At 40.7% G+C, this 26139-nt stretch overlaps 1 protein-coding gene across 2 annotated transcripts in view; it reads right to left on the bottom strand.

The window, feature by feature from the left end:
* Positions 1-18300: 18300 nt before the first annotated feature.
* The window catches only part of LOC118399971 (chemokine-like protein TAFA-2), a 191075-nt gene continuing 183236 nt past the window's right edge, over positions 18301-26139 (bottom strand). For both annotated transcript variants that reach the window (XM_035796252.2, XM_035796251.2), the window contains exon 5: positions 18301-19648. Coding sequence is in view for 1 of the 2 variants with exons in the window: in XM_035796251.2 (XP_035652144.1) it covers positions 19637-19648 (12 nt within the window). In the remaining variant the exon portion in view is untranslated. The remainder of the gene's footprint in view (positions 19649-26139) is intronic.

Genomic DNA, 26139 nt, shown 5'->3' on the forward strand with positions numbered 1-26139 from the left:
CTTATCCATTCTAGCGCTCATCACATAGTCTGGCTGGGTGGATTATTTTTGTTGAATTATTATTTTTTGTTGAAACTCCCTCTAGGGAGGTTTTTATCATGTTCTATCATTCAGCTTTCTGGTGGATTAGACTGAGTAAAAACACGCAATGTGCTAGAACCTTTCTGTGTTTCTGTCTTACGAAGCTAAAAACCCCTCTTATTTCTACTGACCACCTTCTGAAAAATGCAGATGCTGTTTTTGAAAGATTTGCATGCTGTTTCAATTTGCTCCTCTTGAAATGCTTCTTTATTAAATTATTCATGTAGGTAAATGTGTTAAGAGCAGAAACTAGTTTTCCATTCTCAGATCCTAAATTCCTTTTGAAAAGTATTCACACAGCATTAAGAGCTCACACTGAGTTATAGTTGAAACAACCCTGTTCCCTGTAAAATGTACTGTGAACAAAACTGGGATATGAACTACAAAGCCCTTACTCGCTACAAACGTGTAATGAATGTCCTGTTACAGTGCAGCTAAACCACCAGAGCTGTGAGCGTAAAAGAGATATGGCCACAGACTTATGAGCAAGAATGCATTTCTGCACTTTTCGAAAAGCTGTCCAGAATCAAATAAATAATTGTACAATTATCACAATCAGTAGCCTGGTTTCCAGCCAACCTTTGTATTTGAGTAAAATACATGTCGGATAAAGAATGATGGCAGCGGAAGATTTGTTGATGAACCTTCCAAATGTCAACAAAACAAAATATGCTCGACAAGGCCCGATGTTTTCGTGTCGGTAACTTTAATAACGCTGTAATGTCGGTGGACCGGCTTTAATTCGCAAATATTTATATAATAACCATCAAATCAAAGTAAACTTGGAGTCACACGATGACATGTTGTGTGGTCTTGCTACTACCACATGTCAGGAAAGCATGCAAATGATTAGGCTACAGATGAAATAAGTCAAGATAAACTTTGGAGAGTGGTTAAAGTGCAAGGTGATGAGCTTGATGCTCCTTTCCAATACAAGTTCTAGGGTCTTATTCTGGTGACATGATCATCGATGCTTGGCTGCCGTTTGACAAATAAAAATAATCTCACTCTTTTGTCCATAATAATCACATCATGTATGCTTTTACCCGCACTGTATCTGCAAACTTTTGGCCAGAGCGCATTTGTCAATAACAGAGTGGGCACGTACTCTCTATTTAACACACGTTGTTTTGTGAGAAAACCATCAGTAGAATAAAAAAAAATGTGATTGAAACCCATTTTAACTATTTTTTTATTTGGTTAGAAGGGAATATAACTGCAGAAAGTATGTTTATGTGCACCACATCATCACACACAGCCTTTTATCCACAACAAGTCAAATTTAGAATATTCACCTGGAAATCTATTGCCAATTGGATGGAAACCTAGCTACTGTAACACAAAACTAGCAGTGCAGAATTATTACAACCCTTCTTTGGGGATTTGATCTTGTGATCTCTTGGTGGGAGTGCATCGACATATCTGCAGTGCCACCAGGTTCATACTTATTTCTTGGAACATATATTAACACAAAAAAAATAGTATGGTTAGGGTAGAGCGTTGGTCCCTGGGGTAAAAAAACAAACACATAAAAGGTACACTTCACAGCAACACATATAAACAGTTAGGTACCTTATAGGTACGGGAGATTCTTCAACCCAATATTTTGAATGTAAGGTTCAATCCTGACATTAACATTTTTAGCGGCGTGTTTAAATGCATGTTTATTTGTGGAAGTGTTGGAGGAGTTTAAGTGTTTGATGGTTATACCGATGTAAGTTCAGCAACTCCTTTGACTCTATTCTGCAAACATTGCAAGAGAATGTGTCAATTATGCGCTGTAAATTATGCACTGTAAAGAGGTTATTGTGCAACTTGTTGCCAGAAGTTGCTGTGAATGTGTCATTTCTTAACTGGAAACTACTTGTCAGTAAGTTATTGTAAAAGTTACAATAACTTACAGGTAAAACGTTGCCAGTAACCTACAGGACACTTGCTGCCACTAACAATCCTTGCCAGTAACATTTACTTTGCCTTCGATGACTGTTCTGTTGATAACATGCACATCACTTCTTCATTGGCAGAATACTGTATCAGCGACAGCCTATCAGAAGATTGCAGGAATGGCTTACTCGAGGCGTGGCTTTCAGTAAGCTCTTTTTGGTCTCCCATATGAGAGGGAATGTCATCCCAGTTAATATGCTCTGTGGTGTATTCTGTTCTTAAACATTAAGCTTGCATGCTGTTTAAGTTTTGCAGCCTTTATAAAGGAGATACCAAAGAACAATTTGCCATATACTCTAACCTTATGAAACACCTACTCATTCAAGGGTTTTTCTTTATTTGTACTATTTTCTACATTGTCGAATAATAGTGAAGACACCATGAAATGACACATATGGAATCATGTAGTAACCAAAAAGGTGTTAAACAAATCAACATATATATTTATATTTAAGATTATTCAAAGTAGCCATTCTTTGCCTTGATGACAGATTTGCACACTCTTGGCATTCTCTCAACCCGCTTCACCTGTAATGATTTTCCAACAGTCTTGAAGGAGATCCCACGTATGCTGAGCACTTGTTGGCTGCTTTTCCTTCACTATGCAGTCCAACTCATCCCAAACCATCTCAGTTGAGTTGAGATTGGGTGATTGTGGAGGCCAAGTCATCTGATGCAGCACTCCATCACTCGCCTTGGTCAAATAGCCCTTACACAGCCTGGTGTTTTGTGTTTTGGGTCATTGCCATGTTGAAAAGCAAATCATAGTCCCACTAAGTGCAAACCAGATGGGATGGTGTATCACTGCAAAATGCTATGGTAGACATGCTGGTTAAGTGTGCCTTGAATTCTGAATAAATCACTGACAGTGTCACCAGAAAAGCACCCCCACACCATCACACCTCCTCCTCCATGCTTCACGGTGGGAACCACACATGCAGAGATTATCCATTCACTTACTCCGCGTCTCACAAAGACACAGCTGTTGGGACCAAAAATCTCAAATTTGGGCTCATCACTCCAAAGGACAGATTTCCACCGGTCTAATGTCCATTGCTCATGTTTCTTGGCCCAAGCAAGTCTCTTCTTATTATTGGTGTCCTTTAGTAGTGGTTTCTTTGCAGCAATTCGATCATGAAGACCTGATTCACGTAGTCTCCTCTGAAAAGTTGATGTTGAGATGGGTCTGTTACTTGAACTCTGAAGCATTTATTTGGGCTGCAATCTGAGGTGAAATGAACTATCATAATTGTTTTTCTTGAGTATATTTTTAAAAATCTGAGAATTACTTTAAATTCCAAAATGTAGGAATACTGTTGAAGCAGAGATATTGGAATGTAGTGAACCAAGAGTTTGAGTTCAAATCCAAGGTATAATATGAAAGTTAAAAGCATTGTGTGTGCGTGTTTCATGAAGACTCAGTTTTGTTTGCAGGTCATCAGCTGTGGAATCTCATGAAAATGTGACTCCACATCTGAAAGGTTATGCAATAACATGAAAATGTATGTGTAATACACTAAATGACCAAAAGTATGTGGACGCCTGCTCAAAGAATATCTCATTCCAAAATCATGGGCATTAATATGGAGTTGGTCCTCCCTTTGCTGCTATAAAAGCCTCGACCTCTCTGGGAAGGCTTTCCACTAGATGTTGGAACATTGCTGCGGGAACTTGCTTCCATTCAGCCATGAGCATTAGTGTGGTAGGGGCACTGATGTTGGACGATTAGGCCTTGCTCGCAGCCGGCATTCCAATTCATCCATAAGGGGTTCAATGGGGTTGAGGTTTGGGCTCTGTGCAGGCCAGTCAAATTCTACCACACCAATTTCGACAAACCATTTCTGTATACACCTCGCTTTGTGCACTGGGGCGTTGTTATGCTGAAACAGGCTAGGGCCTTCCCCAAACTGTTGCCCCACAGTTGTAAGCACAGAATAGTCTAGCATGTAATTGTATGTTGTACTGTAGCATTAAGATTTCCTTTCAATGGAACTAAGGGACCTAGCCCAAACCATGAAAAGCAGCCCCAGTCCATTCATCCACCAAACTTTACAGTTGGCACTATGCATTCAGTCAGATAGCGTTCTCGTGGCAACTGGGGAAAACCAGGATTCCTTCGTCGGACTGCCAGATGGTAAAGCGTGATTAATCTCTCCAGAGAATCTGTTTCCAGTGCTCCAGAGTCCAATGGTGGTGTAAAGCTCCAGCCGAAGCTTGGTATAGTGCAAGGTGATCTGAGGCTTGTGTGCAGCTGCTCAGCCATGGAAACCCATTTCATGAAGCCCCCGACGAACTGTTATTGTGCTGATGTTGCTTCCAGAGGGAGTTTGGAACTCTGTAGTTAGTGTTGCAACCATGAACAGATGATTTTTAAGCTTCAGCACTTGGCAGTCCCGTTCTATGAGCTTGAGGTGGACTACCACTTTGTGGTTGAGACGTTGTTACTCCTAGACGTTTCCACTTCACAATAACAGCACTTACAGTTAACTGGGGAAGCTCTAGCAGGGCAGAAATTTGATGAACTGACTTGTTGGAAAGGTAGCATCCTATGACGGTGCCACTTTGAAAGTCACTGAGCTCTTCAGTAAGGCCATTCTACTGCCAAAGTTTGTCAATGGAGATTTTATAGCTGTACGCTCAATTTGATACAACTGTTAGCAACGGGTGCAGCTTAAATAGCAGAATCCACACATTTTAAGGGGTGTCCACATACTTTTGTATATATTGTATATCATCACATGTGAAGTGTTCCAAAAACACATGATTTCACATGATTTCACATGTGCAAAACGTGGAAATGTCATGTGAAATCATGTATTTTTTTAAATAAGGGGTATTTTAAACCACAAATAATGTATGGCTATTTGGATTGTGAAATGTTTCAACTAAACCTTGAGTTTTTGTATGGTTGAATAACACTAAATATGCACTGACTTCTAAGCCATGTGGAGTATGAGAGGAATCCAGTAGGCTTGCAGAACAGACTGTAGTGTGTTGCTGGTGGGCTTGCCTCTGTGCTCCTGGGTCTTTTGTGCAGATGGAGTGGAGTGCCCCAGGTAACCGGAGAACCAGAGACAGAGCCAAGGATATGAAACACGAATGACCAGCCTCCCACAGGATGGCAACACAGGGATTCTGGGATATTTGAGAACTGTGCAACAATAGATAATTATTTTGGAACATCTGCTGGATGAGATTTCCAAATACCTCAGTGGGCAAAGCATCTTAAATCACTGTGGAAACCATGGTGAGCTGGTTTTATTCACTTTAATAAATCGTTTGTGTTCTTCATCAAGGCCCACTTGTATATGGGTCTTTCTATAACTAGGGCACCAATGAGGATGTCCTACACTGGACAACTTGTTACAGTTGTTGATAAGTCATTGATAATAATCTGCCAATTTTCTTCATGTCATTATGATATAAGGGGAGAACATAGCTATACTTAATACAGTCCATGAATTGATTTAAAACCTATGTTTAACCCTTTCTCGTGGTTGGTGTCTTGACGGATTTGTCCAAAATCGTGTGCCATAAAACATGACCTTTCTGTCCTTGCTGTTATGGCATTGTAAGTTGTTGTTATATCATATATTATGCATTAATCAAATAGACATTGAACTTGAACCCTGCAAGAATCCTGGATCTAGCTGTCGGACAGTTTATTTGTATAGAGATGTCAGACATGCAGTGTAACTCCGTAACATTTCGTTTCTCCTTATATTAGAGTGAAAACAGCTTTCATGGGCACACAAATCCCCAAAATGTATTCAATTGCAAAATCGAATGCTTATAACCGAAAGAGTCACCTTACCTTGATACTTAAAACCAAAATGGATACTGTCATTAATGTGGTTCTTCAATAATTATGCATAACACTTTGTTGGATGCGCATTTGGTGTCGAGGTGTTTAATTACGGCGTGATCATCATCTGATACAGGAAGGAATTTTCTGAATGACAAGTCAAGTGAACAACAGCTGTTGTGATAGCACATGCGATGCAACAACAGCCCAAGTGCTGGAAAAAGTGCTGGGAAAAGTGTGTTGGTGTCTCGTTCGTTACTCCTGTGAAGACAGTTGTGCTAAGATCCACGTTGGATCTCTAGCGAATTGATGTTGATCATCTATTGTCTGCTTGATTTACAACATGGTGTTGTTCGATTTAACAGAAAAAGCATAACGGCAATGGGTTAATGTTTTCATATGTTTTTGTGCTTCGGATTGGACACGGAGCTACTGTGCGCAATTGTGTAGGATAGACTATTGCTCAACACCAAACGCTATTCTTATTAATTATTCTGGATATAATGACAACAAATTACATAGCCTAGTAGTGTGAATTTTCTCAATATGATCCTGAAATGAAATAACATGACACATTCATTTTGGTTTTCATGTTACACCTCCAATTATAAACCTTACAAGATACTAGAAGGAGCCTACTTTAATTTGGAGCTCAGAAATGCAAGTACTGGAATAAGCCTACCTTGAAAATAATTTGGTGCTTGAAAAGTCCTTGTAATTATTGTAGCCAATTTATAGGTTCTCCTGTGCCCTTTATAAGTATCAGTGATTTAATTTTGTATCTGTTTTTGTGAGAGATGTGGCCACTCAATTGTTTCCAGCGGCTTAAATGGAAGGGTGTTGCGCTACTCTGTTGCGGTAAATCCCCGGAGGACGACAACATCTAATGCTGGCTTCAATTTGGTTTTCGATACAAATCCTTCCATTACATAAGGGAACCTGTTTTTTTGGTCACTTTCTCATTACAAAAACTGCTATGGTGAGATTCAAATGGTGAGATTAAAACTACCGCTATTCGTGGTTTTATTATGTGCGCTTGCGTCCGCCACATAGTCTACAGAAAATCAGCATGCGTACATCCAAATCAGTTAGTCAGGCAAGTCCACATTATTCTCACATATTTTAGAATGTAATAAGTTAAATATCAATGCATTGGCAAGCATGAGAAATGAATTATTATTAAGTGGTAATTGCCTAATGTTATGTAACCTTTTGCATGCTCTTTGCTTGCCTTATACGTACAATTACATAAAAAATGTATCGGACAAATGATAAAATAACATAAAAACAAATTAAACATCCTACAAGCCCCAACTTTCCTCCAGACCTTATCTTCCCTTTAAAGTTGTATCAGTCGTCTCACCCTCTAATAAAACAGCCTTTTGAAAATGAACTGTGGAGAGGTGATGTAATCTTCTACCAGAGTTGTTTGAAATGTGGACACATGCTATCTCTGCAAATTACATCAAAAGCAAGAACAGATATTTTCTCAGATCCCTGCCTTGCTTATGTAAGGAGAGCCTGGCCGTCTGCATTGGAGGGAAGATGTTGTGCATACTGCAGTGTTCAGTCAGGTGCAACCAGCAGGGAGCTATTGCTTCAAGTTTCATTACTTCCCTGTGATTTCAGTCTCCATTTAGTACACATCATCATGGCTGAACATGTCAGTGATCTCAGGAAACATAAACAACCCGTCTATGACTAAAACAGGTGAGAGAACATTTGATACGATACATTTCAGTTGGTTCCATCATCACAAGTCTTCCACCATCTTCCAAATGACATCTTCCAAATGACCTCAGCGAAGGAGCACTTTGAAAATAAGTCATTCATTTCGCCAGAATCCTCAACTCGTCTTGTAACTCATCAATTCCTTTATCTGACCCAACCGACCTTGTGCTACTCTACTGTAACTTGCCCATTAGGCAAACATCTACTCTCTCTCCTCAAGGAGCTATTTACAGGCCATAAAAAAAATGAATGCACACACATCAAGAAATGGGGCCAAGGAGGAAAAAAAGTCTGTTAGAAGTTCCATCAGAATTACATTTCCAGTGTGTGTCTCTCTCTCTCTCCCTCTCACCCCATCCTGATAGTCATCATCAGCTCATTGCAAGTCTCACTCCCATTAACCTGTTCGAAGGTTGCGAGGAGAGGAAGTTACTTTATTTTTTTTATATATGTGTCCTCCTGTCCTCTCTTTCCTTCTCTCCCACCTTCCATCTCTCTCAGTAAGTATCACACAATATAGTTTATTTTTGAAATTACAGCAGGCCCGTTCAGCTGACCCCAGAGCATTGTGATAATGCAGTGTGGGAGTGGAGAATGCCTCTGATGAGGGTTCCAAACAGAACAGACGCTCTGGCCGGCACTTATGCCAGACGATAGTATATTTGTACTCAAGGAGAGGAACCTCTGCAGCAGGGGTTGTTTTCTTTAGCGGTTGGTTTGGGGGACATATCATTTTTTAGTACAACCTTTATTTAACTAGGCATGTCAGATAAGAACAACTTTTTATTTTACAATGACGGTCTACCCCAGCCAAACCCGCCCCTAACCCAGACAACACTGGGCCCATTGTGCACCGCCCCATGGGACTCCCAATCGCAGCCAGTTGTGATACAGTCTGGGATTGAACCAGGGTCTGTAGTGACACCTCCAGCACTGAGATGCAGTGCCTTAGACCACTGCGCCCCTCAGGAGCCAACATAATCATAAATCATTTGTACCATGGAAATTGACCACAATAAGCCCAAACAGATATAGTATTTGGCAAAAACATAATCATTTCGAACCTTGATTACATTGGGATACAGTCACGTCTCTGTATTTATGCCTGGGAATACTTCAAATAGATTCCCAAATTAATTTGAGCTGATTCATATTGATTTTACAGGGGTCTTCAATGACAATTCCATATAAAAATAAATATATAAAACATCTCTTTGAAAACTTCAGCGGTGATTGTAATTGGCCCACCAATATTTTTTTAATTCAAACATTTAGTTGAAGACCTCTGCACTACAGTAACTCACTGGGAGGGAAGGGTTCCATCTAAGCTAGTTGGACAGATCCAGATATTCATTATGTGTCATGGAGAGGGAAAAATCAGGAAGTGAGGCCCTGCATAATCAGCTGTCACTTACTTTCTCCTGAATCCACCAATAGTGTATGCAAGGAGAAGAGTTCGCCAGGGCAGGTAGAGAGAATCCTTTGGAAGGGGGGAACATATACTGTAGTTAGTGTACAGTGTGTGTGAGTGACTGACGGACTGACTGGATGTAGCAGCTTGAGGGCCGTGTTGTGTGATACACATGATGAATAGCCTCTGTCCAGTCAAGCGTGAGGAACATGAAGATGAGGAGGTATCAGGTATAGGCATACAGGAATACTGTACTTTGATATTAAAATTACAGCCACTATAGCTTGGCCCCAAGCATGATAATCTCATTGTGCTGCAGGCTACAGCAGATAGAGAAGAGAAGCTGCCTCACTTCAAACAAAACTGCTTATGGCTGACGAGAACAAAAAACAACCGTCAGAATAACATCAGCCTCCCACCTAAAGTGAATTAGGGAAAACGTCCATTTTAGATGATATATGGAAAGATATCATGAGATATTGAGAACGGAGAGAGAGACCAAACAATTAGATCAATATGAAGTAAAAAAAAAAATTCACAGGCAGACCTTTACAGTTGATCTCAAATGTTTTCAAGATCCAATGGTTTTTCATTACACAGTGTCTGCATTCATTACAAGGTGGGGAAATAAAATTGTGTTCTATGTATCTGACAGTTTTTCAGACAAATTCATCCTGTCAAGGTGCAGCCTCAACAAACTCACCAGATGGTGTTTATGTGAGCTGGAGATTTTGTTTCTTGTTCATGCGTCTCTTAAAGTGCAAGTGCTGTACTTAGCTACCAGGGGGAATGGGCCTAGAGAAAAGCTGAGGGATGGATGCAAAGCCTGACCATCCCAAAATTATATCTTTAAACATGTTATACAGCTATACAGTGTGTACTTTTACGATGTTTAAAAACATTGTAGTATTACAAGTTTATTTCTTGGGTTCTGATGGGGTTTGACAGTTGCATTTATAAGTTATATTCTTCAAGAATCAATGGAAATATTTAATTAATTAATGGGCTCCCGAGTGGCACAGTGGTCTCAAGCACTGCATCTCAGTGCTAGATGTGTCAACACAGACCATGGTTTGATCCCGAGCTGTATCACAACCGGCTGTGCCTGGGAGTCCCATAGGTCAGCGTACAATTGGCCCAGTGTTGTCCGGGTTAGGGGAGGGTTTGGCTGGGGTAGTCCGTCTTTGTAAAATAATAATTTGTTCTTACTGACTTGTGGTAGCAGAGAGAGCAGTTTATGACTAGGGTGGCAGGAGTATTTTACAATTTATAGGGCCTTCCTCTGACACTGCCTGGTGTAGAGGTTCTGGATGGTAGGAAGCTTGGCCCCAGTGATGTACTGGGCAGTACGCACTAACCTCTGTCGTGCCTTGCAGTCGGAGGCCGAGCAGTTGCCGTGCAAGGCGGTGATGCAACCAGTCAGGATGCTCTCGATTGTATCTGTAGAACCTTTTGAGAATCTGAGCACCCTTGCCATGTCTCCTGAAGGGGAATAGGGTTTGTCATGCCCTCTTCACAACCTTCTTGTTGAGCTTGGACCATGTTAGTTTGTTGGTGATGTGGACACCAAGGAACTTGAAGCTCTCAACCTGCTCCACTACAGTCCCGTCGATGAGAATGGGGGCGTGCTTTGTCCTCTTTTTCCTATGATCCACGTTGTTTTCGGTGATCAGGCTTACCACTGTTGTGTCATCGGCAAACATAATGATGGTGTTGGAGTCGTGCCTGACTGTGCAGTCATGAGTGAACAGGAAGTACAGGAGGGGACTGAGCACCCACCTCTGAGGGGCCCCTGTGTTGAGGATAAGCGTGGTTGATGTGTTGTTACCTACCATTACCACCTGGGGGTAGCCCATCAGGAAGTCCAGGATCCAGTTGCAGAGGGAGGTGTATGGTCCCAGGGTCCTTAGCTTATTGATGAGCTTTGAGGGTGTTGAACGCTGAGCTGTAGTCAATGAATAGCACTCTCACATAGGTGTTCCTTTTTACCAAGTGGGAAGGTCAGTGTGGAGTGCAATAGAGATTGCATCATCTATGGATCTGTTGGGGCGGTATGCAAATTGGAGTGGGTCTAGGGTTTCTGTGATAATGGTGTTGATGTGAGCCATGACTAGCCTTTCAAAGCACTTCATGGCTACAGACGTGAGTGCTACGGGTCAGTAGTTATTTAGGCAGGTTTAGTGTTCTTGGGCACCGGGATTATGGTGTTATGCTTAAAACATGTTGGAATTACAGACTGACAGGGAGAGGTTGAAAATTTCAGTGAAGACACTTGCCAGTTGGTCAGCGCATGCTCGCAGTACACGTCCTGGTAATCCGTCTGGCCCTGGGGCCTTGTGAATGTTGACCTGTTGTGTTCGTTTCATGTTAATTAATTCTCCGTTCCTGGTCCAAAATGACCGCCCCATTATAGCTGATTATAAATCTATAATAATACATATAATATCACCAAATATTGTGTTAGATCTTTTTGTCAACTTAAGTTCTTGTGAACATTACAAGTTTTGAATTTCTATTTGCTATTTATGGCCTGCAGGTCTCGTTGATCTGAGCTCATACAACTTGTTTTTGAGTTTAAAAAAAAGCATATTGTATGGATTATTTTGACTATAACAAATACTCAGATGAAACATAGTGTTATTTATCACAGACTACTTTGTGTCAAAGTTTAACAAGGACGCTCTCCTCCTCACCAGTGTCATGATCAAAGATATGATCAAGAGCCTCACATAAAGTACATTGTTTGGTCAATGTGCTGCCACAGAATGAATAATGAGCAAGGCCTCAAGAAAGCTTTATATACCAGAGCTGCGAAAAAAGTTCTACATATTATTGAAACAATGGTGCAGTTGTTTGTGAGAATGCCAACAGGTGTGGTTCTTGTGGGGGGGGAAGTTATATTGGGGAAAGGTTCCCGTGGGGGTTGCCATGGAAGCCAAGAAGGGGAGTGAGGTGTGGTGTGTGTGTGCTCAAACACACATGCATGTGGTGGTCTGGGAGAGGAAGTGTGTCCATCTGATGAATGGGCATGTGCCTGAACTCAATTTTATACAATAATTGTAGTCTCACCCATTAATTTCTAATGACCGGTCATTTTTGACTAGGAACACCACAGGTGTACAAATGTTAAATAAAACACAAAAATGTAACGAAAATCACCAAAATGTATTTTGTGTGTTCAGATGCCCTGTGTGGACAAAGTCATGGAACCTTATGATGATCAGATGAAACTACATTTTTCAGAGAGAAAACTTACAACGGTCCAATTCAACCGGAACACTCCAGGAGGGTTAAAGGTCTTACCCACATCGGCTGCGAAAAGCATGATCACACAGTCTTCTGGAACAGCTGGTGCTCTCATGCATGTTTCAGTGTTATTTGCCTCGAAGCGAGCATAGACGTAGTTTAGCTCATCTGGTATGCTTGTGTCACTGGGCAGCTCTCGGCTGCGCTTCTCTTTGTAGTCCTTAATGGTTTGTGAGCCTTGCCACATCCGACGAGTGTCAGAGACAGTGTAGTATGATTAGATCTTAGTCCTGTATTGACGCTTTGCCTGTTTGATGGTTTGTTGGAGGGCATAGCGGGATTTCCAGGGTTAGAGTCTCGCTCCTTGAAAGTGGCAGCTCTAGCCTTTAGCTCAGTGCGGATGTTGCCTGTAATCCATTGCTTCTGGTTGGGGTATGTACTTATGGTCACTGTTGGGATGACATCACCAATGCACTTCTTGATGAAGCCAATGACTGATGTCGTGTACTCCTCAATGCCATCAGAGGAATCCCGGCGGAACATATCTGTGCTAGAAAAACAGTCCTGTAGCTTAGCATCTACTACATCTGACCACTTTTTTATTGATTGAGTCACTGGTGCTTCCTGCTTTAATTTTTGCTTGTAAGCAGGAATCAGGAGGATAGAATTATGGTCAGATTTTCCAAATGGAGGGCGAGGGAGAGCTTTGTATGCATCTCTGTGTGTGGAGTAAACGTGTTCTAGAGTTTTTTTCCCCTCTGGTTGCACAGTTAACATGCTGATAGAAATTTGACAAGACAGATTGAAGTATTCCTGCATTAAAGTCCCCGGCTACTAGGATCGCCACCTCTGAGTGAGCGTTTTCCTGTTTGCTTATGGCGGAATACAGCTCATTCAGTGTGGCTTTAGTGCCAGCATCAGTCTGTGGTGGTATGTAGACAGCTATGAAAAATACAGATGAAAACTCTCTAGGTAGATAGTGTGGTCTACAGCTTATCATGAGATACTCTACCTCAGGTGAGTAAAACCTTGAAACTTCCTTAGATATCGTGCACCAGCTGTTATAAAAATACATAGTCCGCCGCCCCTTGTCCTACCAGATGCCTCTGCTCTGTCCTGCCGATACAGCATATCGTCATCGTTCAGCAAGGACTCCGTGAAGCATAAGATATTACAGTTCTGAATATCCCGTTGGTCGTTTAATCTTCCACGTAGGTCATCAATTTTATTTTCCCAAAATTGCACTTTTGCTAGCAGAATGGAAGTAGATGGGGGTTTGTTTGATCGCCTATGAATTCTCGCCCTCTGGCGCCTTCTCTTCAAAAAAATGGCGGGGATCTGGGCCTGTTCCTGGAGAAGCAATATAACATTCACGCCAGGCTCGTCGGAAACGTTAAAGGAAAAAAATATTCTGCCAGTCCGTGCTGAGAATCACTCTGTGCTGAGTGTATTTACTTTTCATGTGTATTGGGCTGATGAATGTACATGAAGAATACTGCTATAACAGTGATACTGCTGTAATAGGGGTAGATAGGGCCTAAGAAAGTGCACAGTAAGCCTAAGACTCAAGGGTTATGCTGTTAACAACCTACTAAGCGTTGCATCCCTAGATCTTCAACATATTACGGTTAAGAGTGTTGGGCCAGTAACCAAAAGTTTGCTGGTTTGAGTCCCTGAGCTGACTAGGTGATATCTGTCGATGTGCCTTTGAGCTAGGCACTTTATTTCTCCTGTAAGTCATTCTGGATAAGAGCATCTGCTGAATGACTGAAAATGTCGATATTAAATGATTTTCCAATCGTTCCGAACAGAAACACTATTTTTTTCATTCTGTCCCAGTGTTCCAACCAGCATAATAAAGTTCTGAACCGATTCAAACCCCAAAAGTGTAGTGGTTCATATAGTACCTTACCTGGCTATGGAACGTGTAAACTAGGTGTTTACATGTTTAATTGTTTAGAGATGATGCGACTGACATTTCACAGGTGGGGAGAGAGCAAACGAGGGGAAGGGCTTATTCTTCATGACATGATGTGAATTGGAATGTAATTTAGGCTATTACTAGCATTATAACATTGCAGAATTATATACTATATTTGCAACAAAAAATAACATTATTTACCGGTTCTCAAGATTTGAAAATAGCGGTTCTATTCCGGAACACTAGAGATCACTTTAGTTCCTGGTTCTCTTCCTTGAAGAATGTTGTTATTTTCCGGTTTTCGGTTCTGTTCCCTGAACCGGTTCCAACCCCCAAAGCAGTAAGCACCACACCACAACCCCTGCATATTACACATTTTACCATTTGGACATCCTTGTAAAATACCCTTAAAGAAAATCCATCCATGGTAAAAGCTCACTAAATACTTCTGCAATAGAGAATATGGCATGAATAAAGGCTTCACTCCCCTGGTCAGAAGTTCTTGCATCATTGTGATCTGAGACTGTCATCAAATGCGTGGTCATTTTTCTTCTGTGGCACACGTTTCTGTCCTAAGGTTTGCTACTTGAGAACTTGGAGCATCTCTTCGAAATGTCAAGAACATTCCTCGATTCATGATGTGGTTTCAAAACACCCTGAAATGATTTCTTGCTCTCAAACTTTGTTGAAAGCATTTTCTGCCCAGATATGCAAAAACCCGGAGGATTCATGTCTGAAGAAGCCTTTCATATGTTAATCGAATATTAGAGCTCATAAAGGTGAATCACTGAAGGATTTTGTTTTAATTCGTCCGGGGCATCATACTACACAAAGGTTAATTCTCCTATCCATGGGTAGATTCACATCATGGTTTGTAGATTGAAAAGGGCCTTTCTCTGGGATCGGTTTCATGTGTTCTCTTCTCTTCTATCGAGCGCCACAGTGGATTGTCGTCTGATTAATCTTAATGAATTATGCAAATCGCCTTTATCTCAAATGATTTAGGAATGTTTTTGTATTGTTTTATTAATGCACTTTTTTACTCTGTATAATCACGTAGCCCTTCTCTGGGGCGTTCAGTGTTTGTTATTCATTGCGAGCTCTTTATTAAATCCTTGTTGGTCTCTGGCGTATTGCATGCTGGAATGAGAAATTAGTCATTACTGTAATTTAATGATTTCTAAACCAAACAAGAGGCAACCTGGATCGCTAACCGCATCACCCCGTATCACTCTATTCCCCGCAGTCTGGTATTTGGGGGCATGTCTCTCCTAAAATGTATACTTAATTAATTGCGTTCATTATCAGGAGCATCCTGAGTTGAATATACTATTTTAATTACAGCAGAGAATTGACAGACAAAATATTAAATGCCCTGAGTAAAGCACCGGCCTGATGAGAGTCTCTGGAAACCACTGTCATTGTGTTGCATTATGATGAAGGGCTTTTTGGATTACTTAAATAACAGTAGGTTTACTATAAAAGGTAACGTGAAGTGAGGTAAAAATACACTGTGTGTTTCTCTTCACACGGACTAAATTACTTTTATTGAGCTACTAAGCAACAGCTCACATAACTCATTCATGTTCATGTAAAGCAATCACTGAAACAGTGAATTGCAAAATGTCTCAAGGAACCTATTTAACTTCCAGTGCCATTTTTATGTAGGTGAATAATTAGGATTATTCAGATTAAATGAGTGTCAGCCTGCAACAGACATTTGTCTGGCCGTGACGATGCTAGAGGCCTCATTCCCCCTTATCTGAGATACCTACTGCAGCCCTCATCCTCCACATACAACACCCGTTCTGCCAGTCACATTCTGTTAATGGTCCCCGAAGCACACACATCCTTGGGTCGCTCCTCTTTACAGATCGCTGCAGCTAGCGACTAGAACGAGCTGCAAAAAACATCTCAATCTCTTCGTTCAAAGACTCAATCGTGGACACTCTTACTAACAATTGTGGCTGCTTCGTGTGATGTATTGCCCTTCTTGCCCTTTGTGCTGTTGTCTGTTCCCAATAATGTTTGTACCATGTATTGTGCTGCTACCATGTTGTGCCGCTGTCATGTTGTGTCGCTACCATGTTGTTGTCATGTGTTTCTACCATGCTGTGTTTTCATGTGTTGCTGCCATGCTATGTTGTTGTTTTAGGTCTCTCTGTATGTAGTGTTGTGGTCTCTCTCTTGTCGTGATGTGTGTTTTGCCCTATATATTTGTAGTATAAAAATATATCTAGCTTCCACTCTAAAGTGTAGCTATTTTAATAGTTTGTTCTCTCTAAGGATGTTATTCCTCACCACTAAACCTTTACTGAGCAGTAATCTCTAAATGCACCACCCCACCTCTCCCACACCTACAGATGTTACACAAGTCAATTTACACTTCATCAAATATGTCCCTGATGTATCCGACAACACGGCATCTCTAATGACGTTAATAAACACATACATATATTCATTTCCATAAATACGGGCACCAATGCATGCCCGGGAACCATCTGTGAATAACAGATACTGTATATGATATTCATGTCTCAATTATCCTTACCATTACAGTAGAAGCAGAACCCCAAATTATAAGGTTACATATCCTGACATTACAGGGTTTTCTGGCGTTAGGTAGACCATAGGAGGATAATCAGCCCAGCTCCACCCGTGTCCTCCGTATATATCTGTTCTTCCTGTGAGATGCCTGCTTGTCTCTAACCTGTGTTTGGTTTACACAGGGAGGGGAATGGAGCTGTATGTTGATAAGGATATCAGAAATGATAATGGCAGTATATATCGGTGTGGAAATGTACGAATGTCCTATTCACCCTTGCCCCCCACAGCTTATGGCAGTAACACAAAACAGTCAGACGGTACAGCAGGCAGGACGGAGGCTGAGGATGCCCCACTTGGTTCCTCCCCCTGCTCAAGACTGAGCGTCCTGAATTGCATAGCCGGTTTATTTTCTTTAAGTTTTTAATGACATGCACTACGAATTATAGTAAGACGCCTGTGAGAAATCTCAACAGGAAATCGCTCAGAATGCTGAAGCAGCTTTGTGCAAACAGGCTTTTGTTTATCAACTTTGGAAGATGGCAGGGTAATGGGGACTAAAAATGGACCATTTTAGTTGGTTGCCCTTCATGACAATAAAGGTGTACTAGTACTACTGCATTGTGGGTCACTCGAGCAGCAGGACCAGATTTCTTGTTTAGTATTTTACAGCAAAATATCAACAACAACAACAAACATATGTTTTATTATTATTTTGAATTGCCATGCACATTTCATCATGAAAGGGGGAGGGGGTGGGGCAGAGTGCCATTTATAGTCTAATCCTGTCCATTAATTACTTGTTGGGTATAGAAATCAAAAATACTGGGTTGATGGTACAGCATATCAACAGAAAATGATGATTTGGATCCATCTCTGGATTTGGCATTGTTGAGATCGGAGCTCTTTGATGAACACAACTCTAAATTAATTCTGAGTGCTTTTCCCCTTCAATTATTCCACTATTTGCAGGACTGACTAATTGTAAATTAGTTCCAGTGTGGATCCTTGGAAAATTCTATTATGCTAATAGCATTACCCTTGCCTTACACAAGACATGTCCCACAGAGGCTGTGAGGGACTGTGACACCGATGTAAACAGGATTTTTTTTGGTTACACCGTCTGAATATAAATCATGTAATCTAAGGGAATGAATGCATAATGCTGACCGCTGTGGCAGTTCATGGTTTCCCAAAGAATGAAAGGATTTGAGCTTCAGCAGTGGGAGAGGTGCTATGACGTCAGTGCAGTAAGATTGACTTTCACTGACATCTTTCCTTTCCAAGCAGTTCATGGTTTTCCATTCCTTTGTTTTCAAAATGCATCATCAAACCCTCATGACAGAACAATGTAAGAATGACCCCTTTTAGTGTTGTTGTCATCCGGCCTCACGGTAAGTTTGACATACAGTACTGTGCTGATATAGCTCAAACAAGTGCCTGTAATGTGGCACTTGTATGCACAATTCGGTGTTGAATTTCTTTTGGTTGTTATTTTGCCTGTACGTTATTTGGTTGTCTTGTAAAGGTGACGTTGGCGATTTCGTAAAATGTATTTAGTTGTAGAGACATTTGAAACTATGATACAAAACCAAACCCTTTCTCGATTCAGTGACATCCTTTTGACATAGGTTTATTGAGATAATACTGACACTTTTACTCAATGTTGGTCACCAGGCTATTAAAAACAGATATTAAAACAGTTAGAGTTCAGCTTAATGTCATTTTAATTGGTTTGTTGAAACCATGGTGCCTTTAATTCAAGCACTGCAACATAGTAGTTAGTACTATTTTTCACTGTGACATCTTCTTTGATGTCTCAAGTCTTCAAAAGCAGACCTGACAGTCCAACAGAATTACTAAAACCAAACACTTAATGCTTTAAAAAAAAATCAAAAACCTTAAAAAGAAGAGATGTCTGCATCATACGGTTAAAAATAAATGGATATGCTTATGATCTAAATCTCGAACACAAACACTTTGTTTTGGAGTCATTGAGCTTCTCTGTGGCAAAAAGAGGAAAAATATTTGAAAATGTCACGTCACATGTTTCGCATTAAGGTTTATCTTGCTTGCATAATCCACAGTTTTTGATTTTACTGAATAAATACCTTGCAGGTTTGGATCTCCTACTGTAGCAGTTCATTGGAGGAAAAAACATAAACAATAATGGCTAGGAATTGGATCTAATCAGTAGTCCAGTAGTCTGGATAAGGTGGTTCTATGGGATCTAATCAGTAGTCCAGTAGTCTGTATAGCTGGTTCTATGGGATCTGATCAGTAGTCCAGTTGTCTGGATAGGTGGTTCTATGGGATCTGATCAGTAGTCCAGTTGTCTGGATAGGTGGTTCTATGGGATCTGATCAGTAGTCCAGTAGTCTGGATAAGGTGGTTCTATGGGATCTAATCAGTAGTCCAGTTGTCTGGATAGGTGGTTCTATGGGATCTGATCAGTAGTCCAGTAGTCTGGATAGGTGGTTCTATGGGATCTGATCAGTAGTCCAGTAGTCTGGATAGGTGGTTCTATGGGATCTGATCAGTAGTCCAGCAGTCTGGATAGGTGGTTCTATGGGATCTAATCAGTAGTCCAGTAGTCTGGATAGGTGGTTCTATGGGATCTAATCAGTAGTCCAGTGTCTGGATAGGTGGTTCTATGGGATCTAATCAGTAGTCCATTAGTCTGGATAGGTGGTTCTATGGGATCTAATCAGTAGTCCATTAGTCTGGATAGATGGTTCTATGGGATCTAATCAGTAGTCTATGGGATCTCCAAGTCAAGTCTCTGCTCTGCATCCATACAGTGGAATTTCAGTGTTTCCTTTTTTTCCCTTATTGGTCCCTGGTTCCATCCCACAATCCTTCAATACATAGTCTTCACATCCAAGAAGTCCCTGTGGTTTCTGTCAAGGAAGAGATGACTGATGCCAAGTCTTCAGATCCAGGACAGACAGCACTATCGTGTGACCTGTAAACAGGGGAGATAGCAGGATGTTAGTTAATACTAATGGGCAACGCTACAGATTTAAACTAGGATTTGGTGCTATTTATGACACATGGCAGTGTGTAAAAACCTCAGTCAATCTGACCCCGCTGCTGGACTACAAACCCACGATAAGAAGATTGAGTGATTAATTACACAACATGGATGGAGCGTTGTTTATTCCAAAAGGTCCATCTCTAAGTACTAAGCACCACACCACACTGTCTATTACTGTGTAAATCTATATCTGTCTTATTGTGTAGATCAATCTGTCAAACGTGCTAAATACACCAGGCTGTGTTTGAATCCCCAGCTGTCACGACCATCACCCACCTGTCCTAGGGTGTCCGAGTCAAATAGTGTAGTGTAGTGTAGTGTATGTCAGAAATGGTACAGTAGGTCTGGTAGGTTTTATGTAATGAGATGTACTGTACACACGGTAATGGTGTAGATTGATTTCAAAACATGACGCACATGATCCATTTTGACACCCTGCGAGCATAGGTATTTCACTGAATATTAATCCAAAGGGCCCTCACAAAGTACAGTAACTATGGCATGTGCCATCTTTGCTGTTTTCATGGTCATAAAAGGAATGTTAGTTGTTCTCTCTTTGGTGTTTTGCCCTTTAAGTAGAATACACAGTTAGAGCCCTAGTTTAATTCAAAAATAGAATTATAGGTTCAGGGGTATGTCATAAAATATTTGAGCTATTTTCACAATCGGAATATAGGTGCAGTAGCTGGCGGTGGTGCGAACGGGCTGGGTTTTGATGAATAAACATGTTGTGGGTGTGTCAAGGCTTGGCTCCTCACTGGCCAATCAGAACGTGCTCCATGGCTAAATATGTGTTTGCTTCAAGTTGTGTGTTTACGATCGTTTATGTAGTATTGCGTTGTCATCAACTCCAATTCGAATGTTATTCCGTTATAGCTTAGTTTTTTAAATAGCCTGCCTCATACTTGCTAATTTGTATGTTGAACATGTTTGCATGTTGTTCGAATTGTATTGCTTCAATATGGAAATACATTGTTAAACATAGGCTACTGAATTCACACTGATAAAGGGTCTAGGGCTACTGTAAATTGCAATTGGGACATATACATGACAAACATAGTCAATAAGCAAGATTAAATTCACTAGGCTATTGATAAGGCCTAAAAAGACATTGTATAACTAATACAATTATAATGAAAATGAAACAACTTATTTTAAATAGGCTGTCTAAATACAGTTCCAGGCACCATAATTGCTCCCCATGGGCGTATGATACAGACAGGGCAACTTAGACTATGGAGGGTTTTACGCACATCAAATATGTTCACAGGAGCTCGACAAAGATCCAAAATAAAGAGAGAGGGTGAATGTCCACTCACTGTTATACTGCTCCCAAATGTAGTCTTATAAACATCATGGAACCATTTTACAGATCAGATTTGCACTTCTCTGGAATTAGCAGATGAAATTGCATTGCATTCGAGCCATATATAGTGCCTTGACCCCTTGACTTTTTCCACATTTTGTTACGTTACAGTACTGAAGTTACAGAAGTAAATAAGGTATTTCTGTTTTTTGTTGTTAATAAATTTGCAAACATTTCTAAACTGTTTTAACTTATTATTGTAACAATCTTTGTTGGAAGGATGGTCGAACCAAGGTGCAGCGTGGGGTAGGTTAATAATTTTTTATTTATGATGACCGGCACAAAACAAGAAAGAGTAACAAACGAAACACACAGTTTTGTAGGGCTAAAAAGCAACAATACAAAATCAAGATCGCACAAACAACAGGTGGGAAAAGACTTCCTAAATATGAGCCCCAATCAGAGACAATGATAATGATCAGCTGCCTCTGATTGGGAACCATACCAGGCCAACATAGAAAATAAAAAACTAGACTACCCACCCTAGTCACACCCTGGCCTAACCAAAATAGAGAAATAAAAGGTTATCTAAGGTCAGGGCGTGACAATTATGGGGTATTGCGTGTGGATTGATGAGAAAAACCAATAATGTAATACATTTTTTAATAAGGCTGTAACGTAACAAAATGTGGAAAAAGTGAAGGGGTATGAATACTTTCCGAAGGCACTGTACATTCTGAACATAAACCAATGGATGGTGAATATTTCTAATAAAATGTGTTTTTTAATAAAATTAAACAAAAAACAATCCATCTGTTTTTTTTAAACAACAATATATCTAAATAGGATTGGGTCAGAAGCATGATATTAAAAATCACATCTTCGGCAGGAGGCATGGATGTTTGTCCTATCCATTGAAGGTTTTTTGAAGAGTATACAGTAACCCTACAATAGGCCTAGTTACAACAAACATTGGCTCCAACATGGAAATAATCATCTGCACACATTGCATTCACATTTCGAAAACTCACTGTGTGTTTGAGCCATTGACAATTGGACATTGCTCAAACGTTATAATAAGATTAGTTTACCATCGCCATTGATATGATCTGTTTGTGACTTTGCCACATGAAAGACAAACAAACAAACAGGGAAATATAGCCTAGACTACAAGCGGATTCAACACCAAGGAAAAACGATAAGCAGTCTATCGCAATAACTTGATGTTCCTAAACATTTCTGCTAAAACCCGCTTTTGGTAAGTCTTAAATATCACCAGTAGGGCTGCTTGAAATTGACACATTGGTGCATGTTTTTAATGACACACTTTAAATATTTCCACCCTCCCACCTCAGCGCAAGCAAGCTAATACAACACAGGTAACTTACCAACCCTGGTGTTAGAGCTCGAAAATGCCAGTGTGCCAGTGTTTACATGACAAAATTGCAAACTATCATGTGTTTGACACTAGCGCCGCCTTAACAGCAGTTGAAACTAGAGCCCCTAGTATACATAATTATAAGTGGGGCTTGTTATAAAAGTGGCACACGCATGCATGGGTGTTCCTATTAGTGTCATTCAATTACCGAGTGGCGCGGGATCCACGGTCTTGGCCTGAAAAGCAGTAGTGTCAGGTGACATGAGGTGTCAGTGGCCCCACAGCACACTGTTCCAAGGTATGCCTCATCCCAGTCGGGCCATGGAGGGGCTCACTCTCTAACAGATTTCACACACACACAAACATCTAATAACTAAAAATACATTGGCCTGTAATTTTGTTCACGGGCACTGAAACAGGGAACATAAGACTCTCCCCTCGCTGTTTCAGGAGGCACAGTTTAATCTTCACATGGCAGTGACACTCGTCAGGATGCTGGTCGTGTGTGTATGTGCGTGTGGAGAGGAGTGACTGTGTGGTTTGGTTCCATTCCAGGACACTGCGTGAAGTCTTCAAACAGAAGAGGCTCAATGCGTACAAGCCAGCAGGTTCTCCAGTCTCACCATTAGCTACACCACAGATTGGCAAAGCATGTATCCTACAGTACGAAGCTACTGAAGGAATGAAATGCCAAAAAAGTGGACAAGTCCTGACTTATATCCCATAATGAGTAACCAGACCCATATGACAACAAAAGGTGTTACATATTCTTATTATATTGCTATGCTGCTGCATATTGGAATTCTAGTTATATCCACGCAATATGTGATCAGGTTTAAACACCTAGAGAATCATATAATGAAAAACAATTTGCATGCTAGTTATGTGAGAGCAGTTTTGGATGCTGATGTGAGGGTTTTGTGGAGGAGACTGGGGTTACCAGTGGGCGAACCACACGAATGGAAAGAAGAACAAAGGAGGTTTTGATGCTTAAGCTGTGTAGGCCTATAAAGGGATAAAAGACCGCACTTGACTAGTCAGGCTCAAACTAACCCGATTCAAAGCTTCACGGACAAACGAACAAATGCTTACCACTGATAAAGGAGCACAATCTTTGTTATTTTGATTTTGTTCTCTACTTATCGACTGTATGGATTTCATAATCTTTGAGGGGTTCTATGCAGTGAAATATAGTCAATTATTGGCTTGCCTACAGAAAGTGTCTTGTCTATCTGTGAAAGTTGTAAAAGAGTCATCAAAAGGTGGAGGGTCTCATTCCACTCTCTTTACTGGTGCCCTAAAAGCCCAAACTGCAGAGTCAATCTCAGATTTCACACAGAGCCTCATGGGCCTTAAGAAACAGATCAATGATCGATACAATGATTTAGGGCATCTTTCAGGCCATATATCGACTACTTCGGTATTGATGGAATTACCAGATGGTATCTTTTATCTCCCAAACTATTAAAAGGATGTATATCAGCCATACTCAAAAGGCAGATGGCTAATTGTTTTTTTGGGGGGGGACTCAGTCAGGCTTTTGAAATGTGGTAGTGCATGGGCAGTCATCCGCTTAGAATGTCATTCACTGACAGACATTAGAAAGCTATTTATAACCTGTCAGAAATGTCCAGTTGATCAGCTAGCCCATGTTAGCTAGCAGGTTAGTTCAGCTAACCAGCTATCTACATCTTGTACTTATCATGGCCAGATCACGTGCCAGGGGCATTGAACCCCAGGGAGTCCCCATTGATTTTGTTGAGTCACTCAGGTATCATACGAACACACATAAGATATGGCAAAATGTGTAGAATTGCAGGAAATTAGCTTAAAATCTGCAGAATTTTAACTCCGTCCCATGGCAAAATCTGTAGAATTGTAGGAAATAAGCTTTACAACTGCTAAATGTTCTCTAGACCAACAAGAGTGGTGTGAAATTATTTTTAAAGTTTGGGTTCCATGGGTCGTGATTTGGAGGTTTGTTACTACGCCAATAAATTACAATATCCATCCGGACCTTTGCCAATTTGTGTGACCAGACCTTCTGAAACAGTAGTATCCCCACTGTATATTATATAGAGTCTATAGGTTACCAGTGTTTCTACATGGTGTATGGGTGGGGGTCCATTTACAGCAGTGTATTGTTATGTACTGACAATGTGTAAAAGAAAAAGTTTCACTAACACAGACAGCTTAAAACCTCTTAAGGATCGGCCTAAAATGACATACCGAAATCTAACTGCCTGAAGCAAGGATATGCATATTCTTGGTACCATTTGAAAGGAAATACTTTGAAGTTTGAGGAAATGTGAAAGGAATGTAGGAGAATATAACACATTAGATCTGGTAAAAAATAACACACGTTTTACGACTGATCCAATGAACCATTGCATTTCTGTTCAACATGTTGTATCAAGACTGCCCAAATGTGCCTAAATTGTTTATTAATAACTTTTCAAAACTGTGCACTCTCCTCAAACAATAGCATGGTATTCTTCCACTGTAATAGCTACTGTAAATTGGACAGTGCAGTCAGATTAACAAAAATTTAAGCTGTCTGCCAATATCAGATTTTTTTTTTTTCACCTTTATTTAACCAGGTAGGCTAGTTGAGAACAAGTTCTCATTTGCAACTGCATAGCATAGCAATTTGACACATACAACAACACAGAGTTACACATGGAATAAACAAAACATAGAGTCAATAATACAGTAGAACAAAAGAAAACAAAAAGTATATATACAGTGAGTGCAAATGAGGTAAGTTACGGAAATAAATAGGCCATGGTGGCGAAGTAATTACAATATAGCAGTTAAACACTGGAATGGTAGATCGGCAGAAGATGAATGTGCAGGTAGACATACTGGGGTGCAAAGGAGCTAAATAAATAAATAAATAAATAAATACCAGTATGGGGATGAGGTAGGTAGATAGATGGGCTGTTTACAGATAGGCTAACTACAGGTGCAGTGATCTGTAAGCTGCTCTGACAGCTGGTGCTTAAAGCTACTGAGGGAGATGTGAGTCTCCAGCTTCAGAGAGTTATGCAATTCGTTCCAGTCATGGGCAACAGAGAACTGGAAGGAAAGACGACCAAAGGAGGAATTGGCTTTGGGGGTGACCAGTGACATATGCCTGCTGGAGCGCGTGCTATGAGTGGGTGCAGGTATGGTGACCAGTGAGCTGAGATAAGGTGGGGCTTTACCAAGCAGAGACTTGTAGATAACCTGTAGCCAGTGGGTTTGGCGACGAGTATGAAGCGAGGTCCAACCAACGAGAGCGTACAGGTCGCAATGGTGGGTAGTGTATGGGGCTTTGGTGACAAAACGGATAGCACTGTGATAGACTGCATCCAGTTTGTTGAGTAGAGTGTTGGAGGCTATTTTATAGATGACATCACCGAAGTCGAGGATCGGTAGGATGGTCAGTTTTACGAGGGTATGTTTGGCAGCATGAGTGAAGGATGCTTTGTCTATGTCCCGGGAAATGTTCTTGTTACTTACAACCTCATGGTAATGGCATTAGCCTACGTTAGCTCAACCGTCCCACAGGTTACCCTCCAATCCTGAAGAAGTTTTAATTCAATTGCTGTTAGAGGCACATTGTCTGTGGTAAAAATGAAATGGAAAAGATAATTTGTGTAAATGTTTGGTATGAAATTGTTTTGAAAGGAGGATATGATTTCACACAGCTTTACATATTGAATCATACACATGACTGTGGGCCCACATTTA

Source organism: Oncorhynchus keta, chromosome 21 (genome assembly GCF_023373465.1).
Source record: "Oncorhynchus keta strain PuntledgeMale-10-30-2019 chromosome 21, Oket_V2, whole genome shotgun sequence".
Taxonomy (NCBI): Eukaryota; Metazoa; Chordata; class Actinopteri; order Salmoniformes; family Salmonidae; genus Oncorhynchus; species Oncorhynchus keta.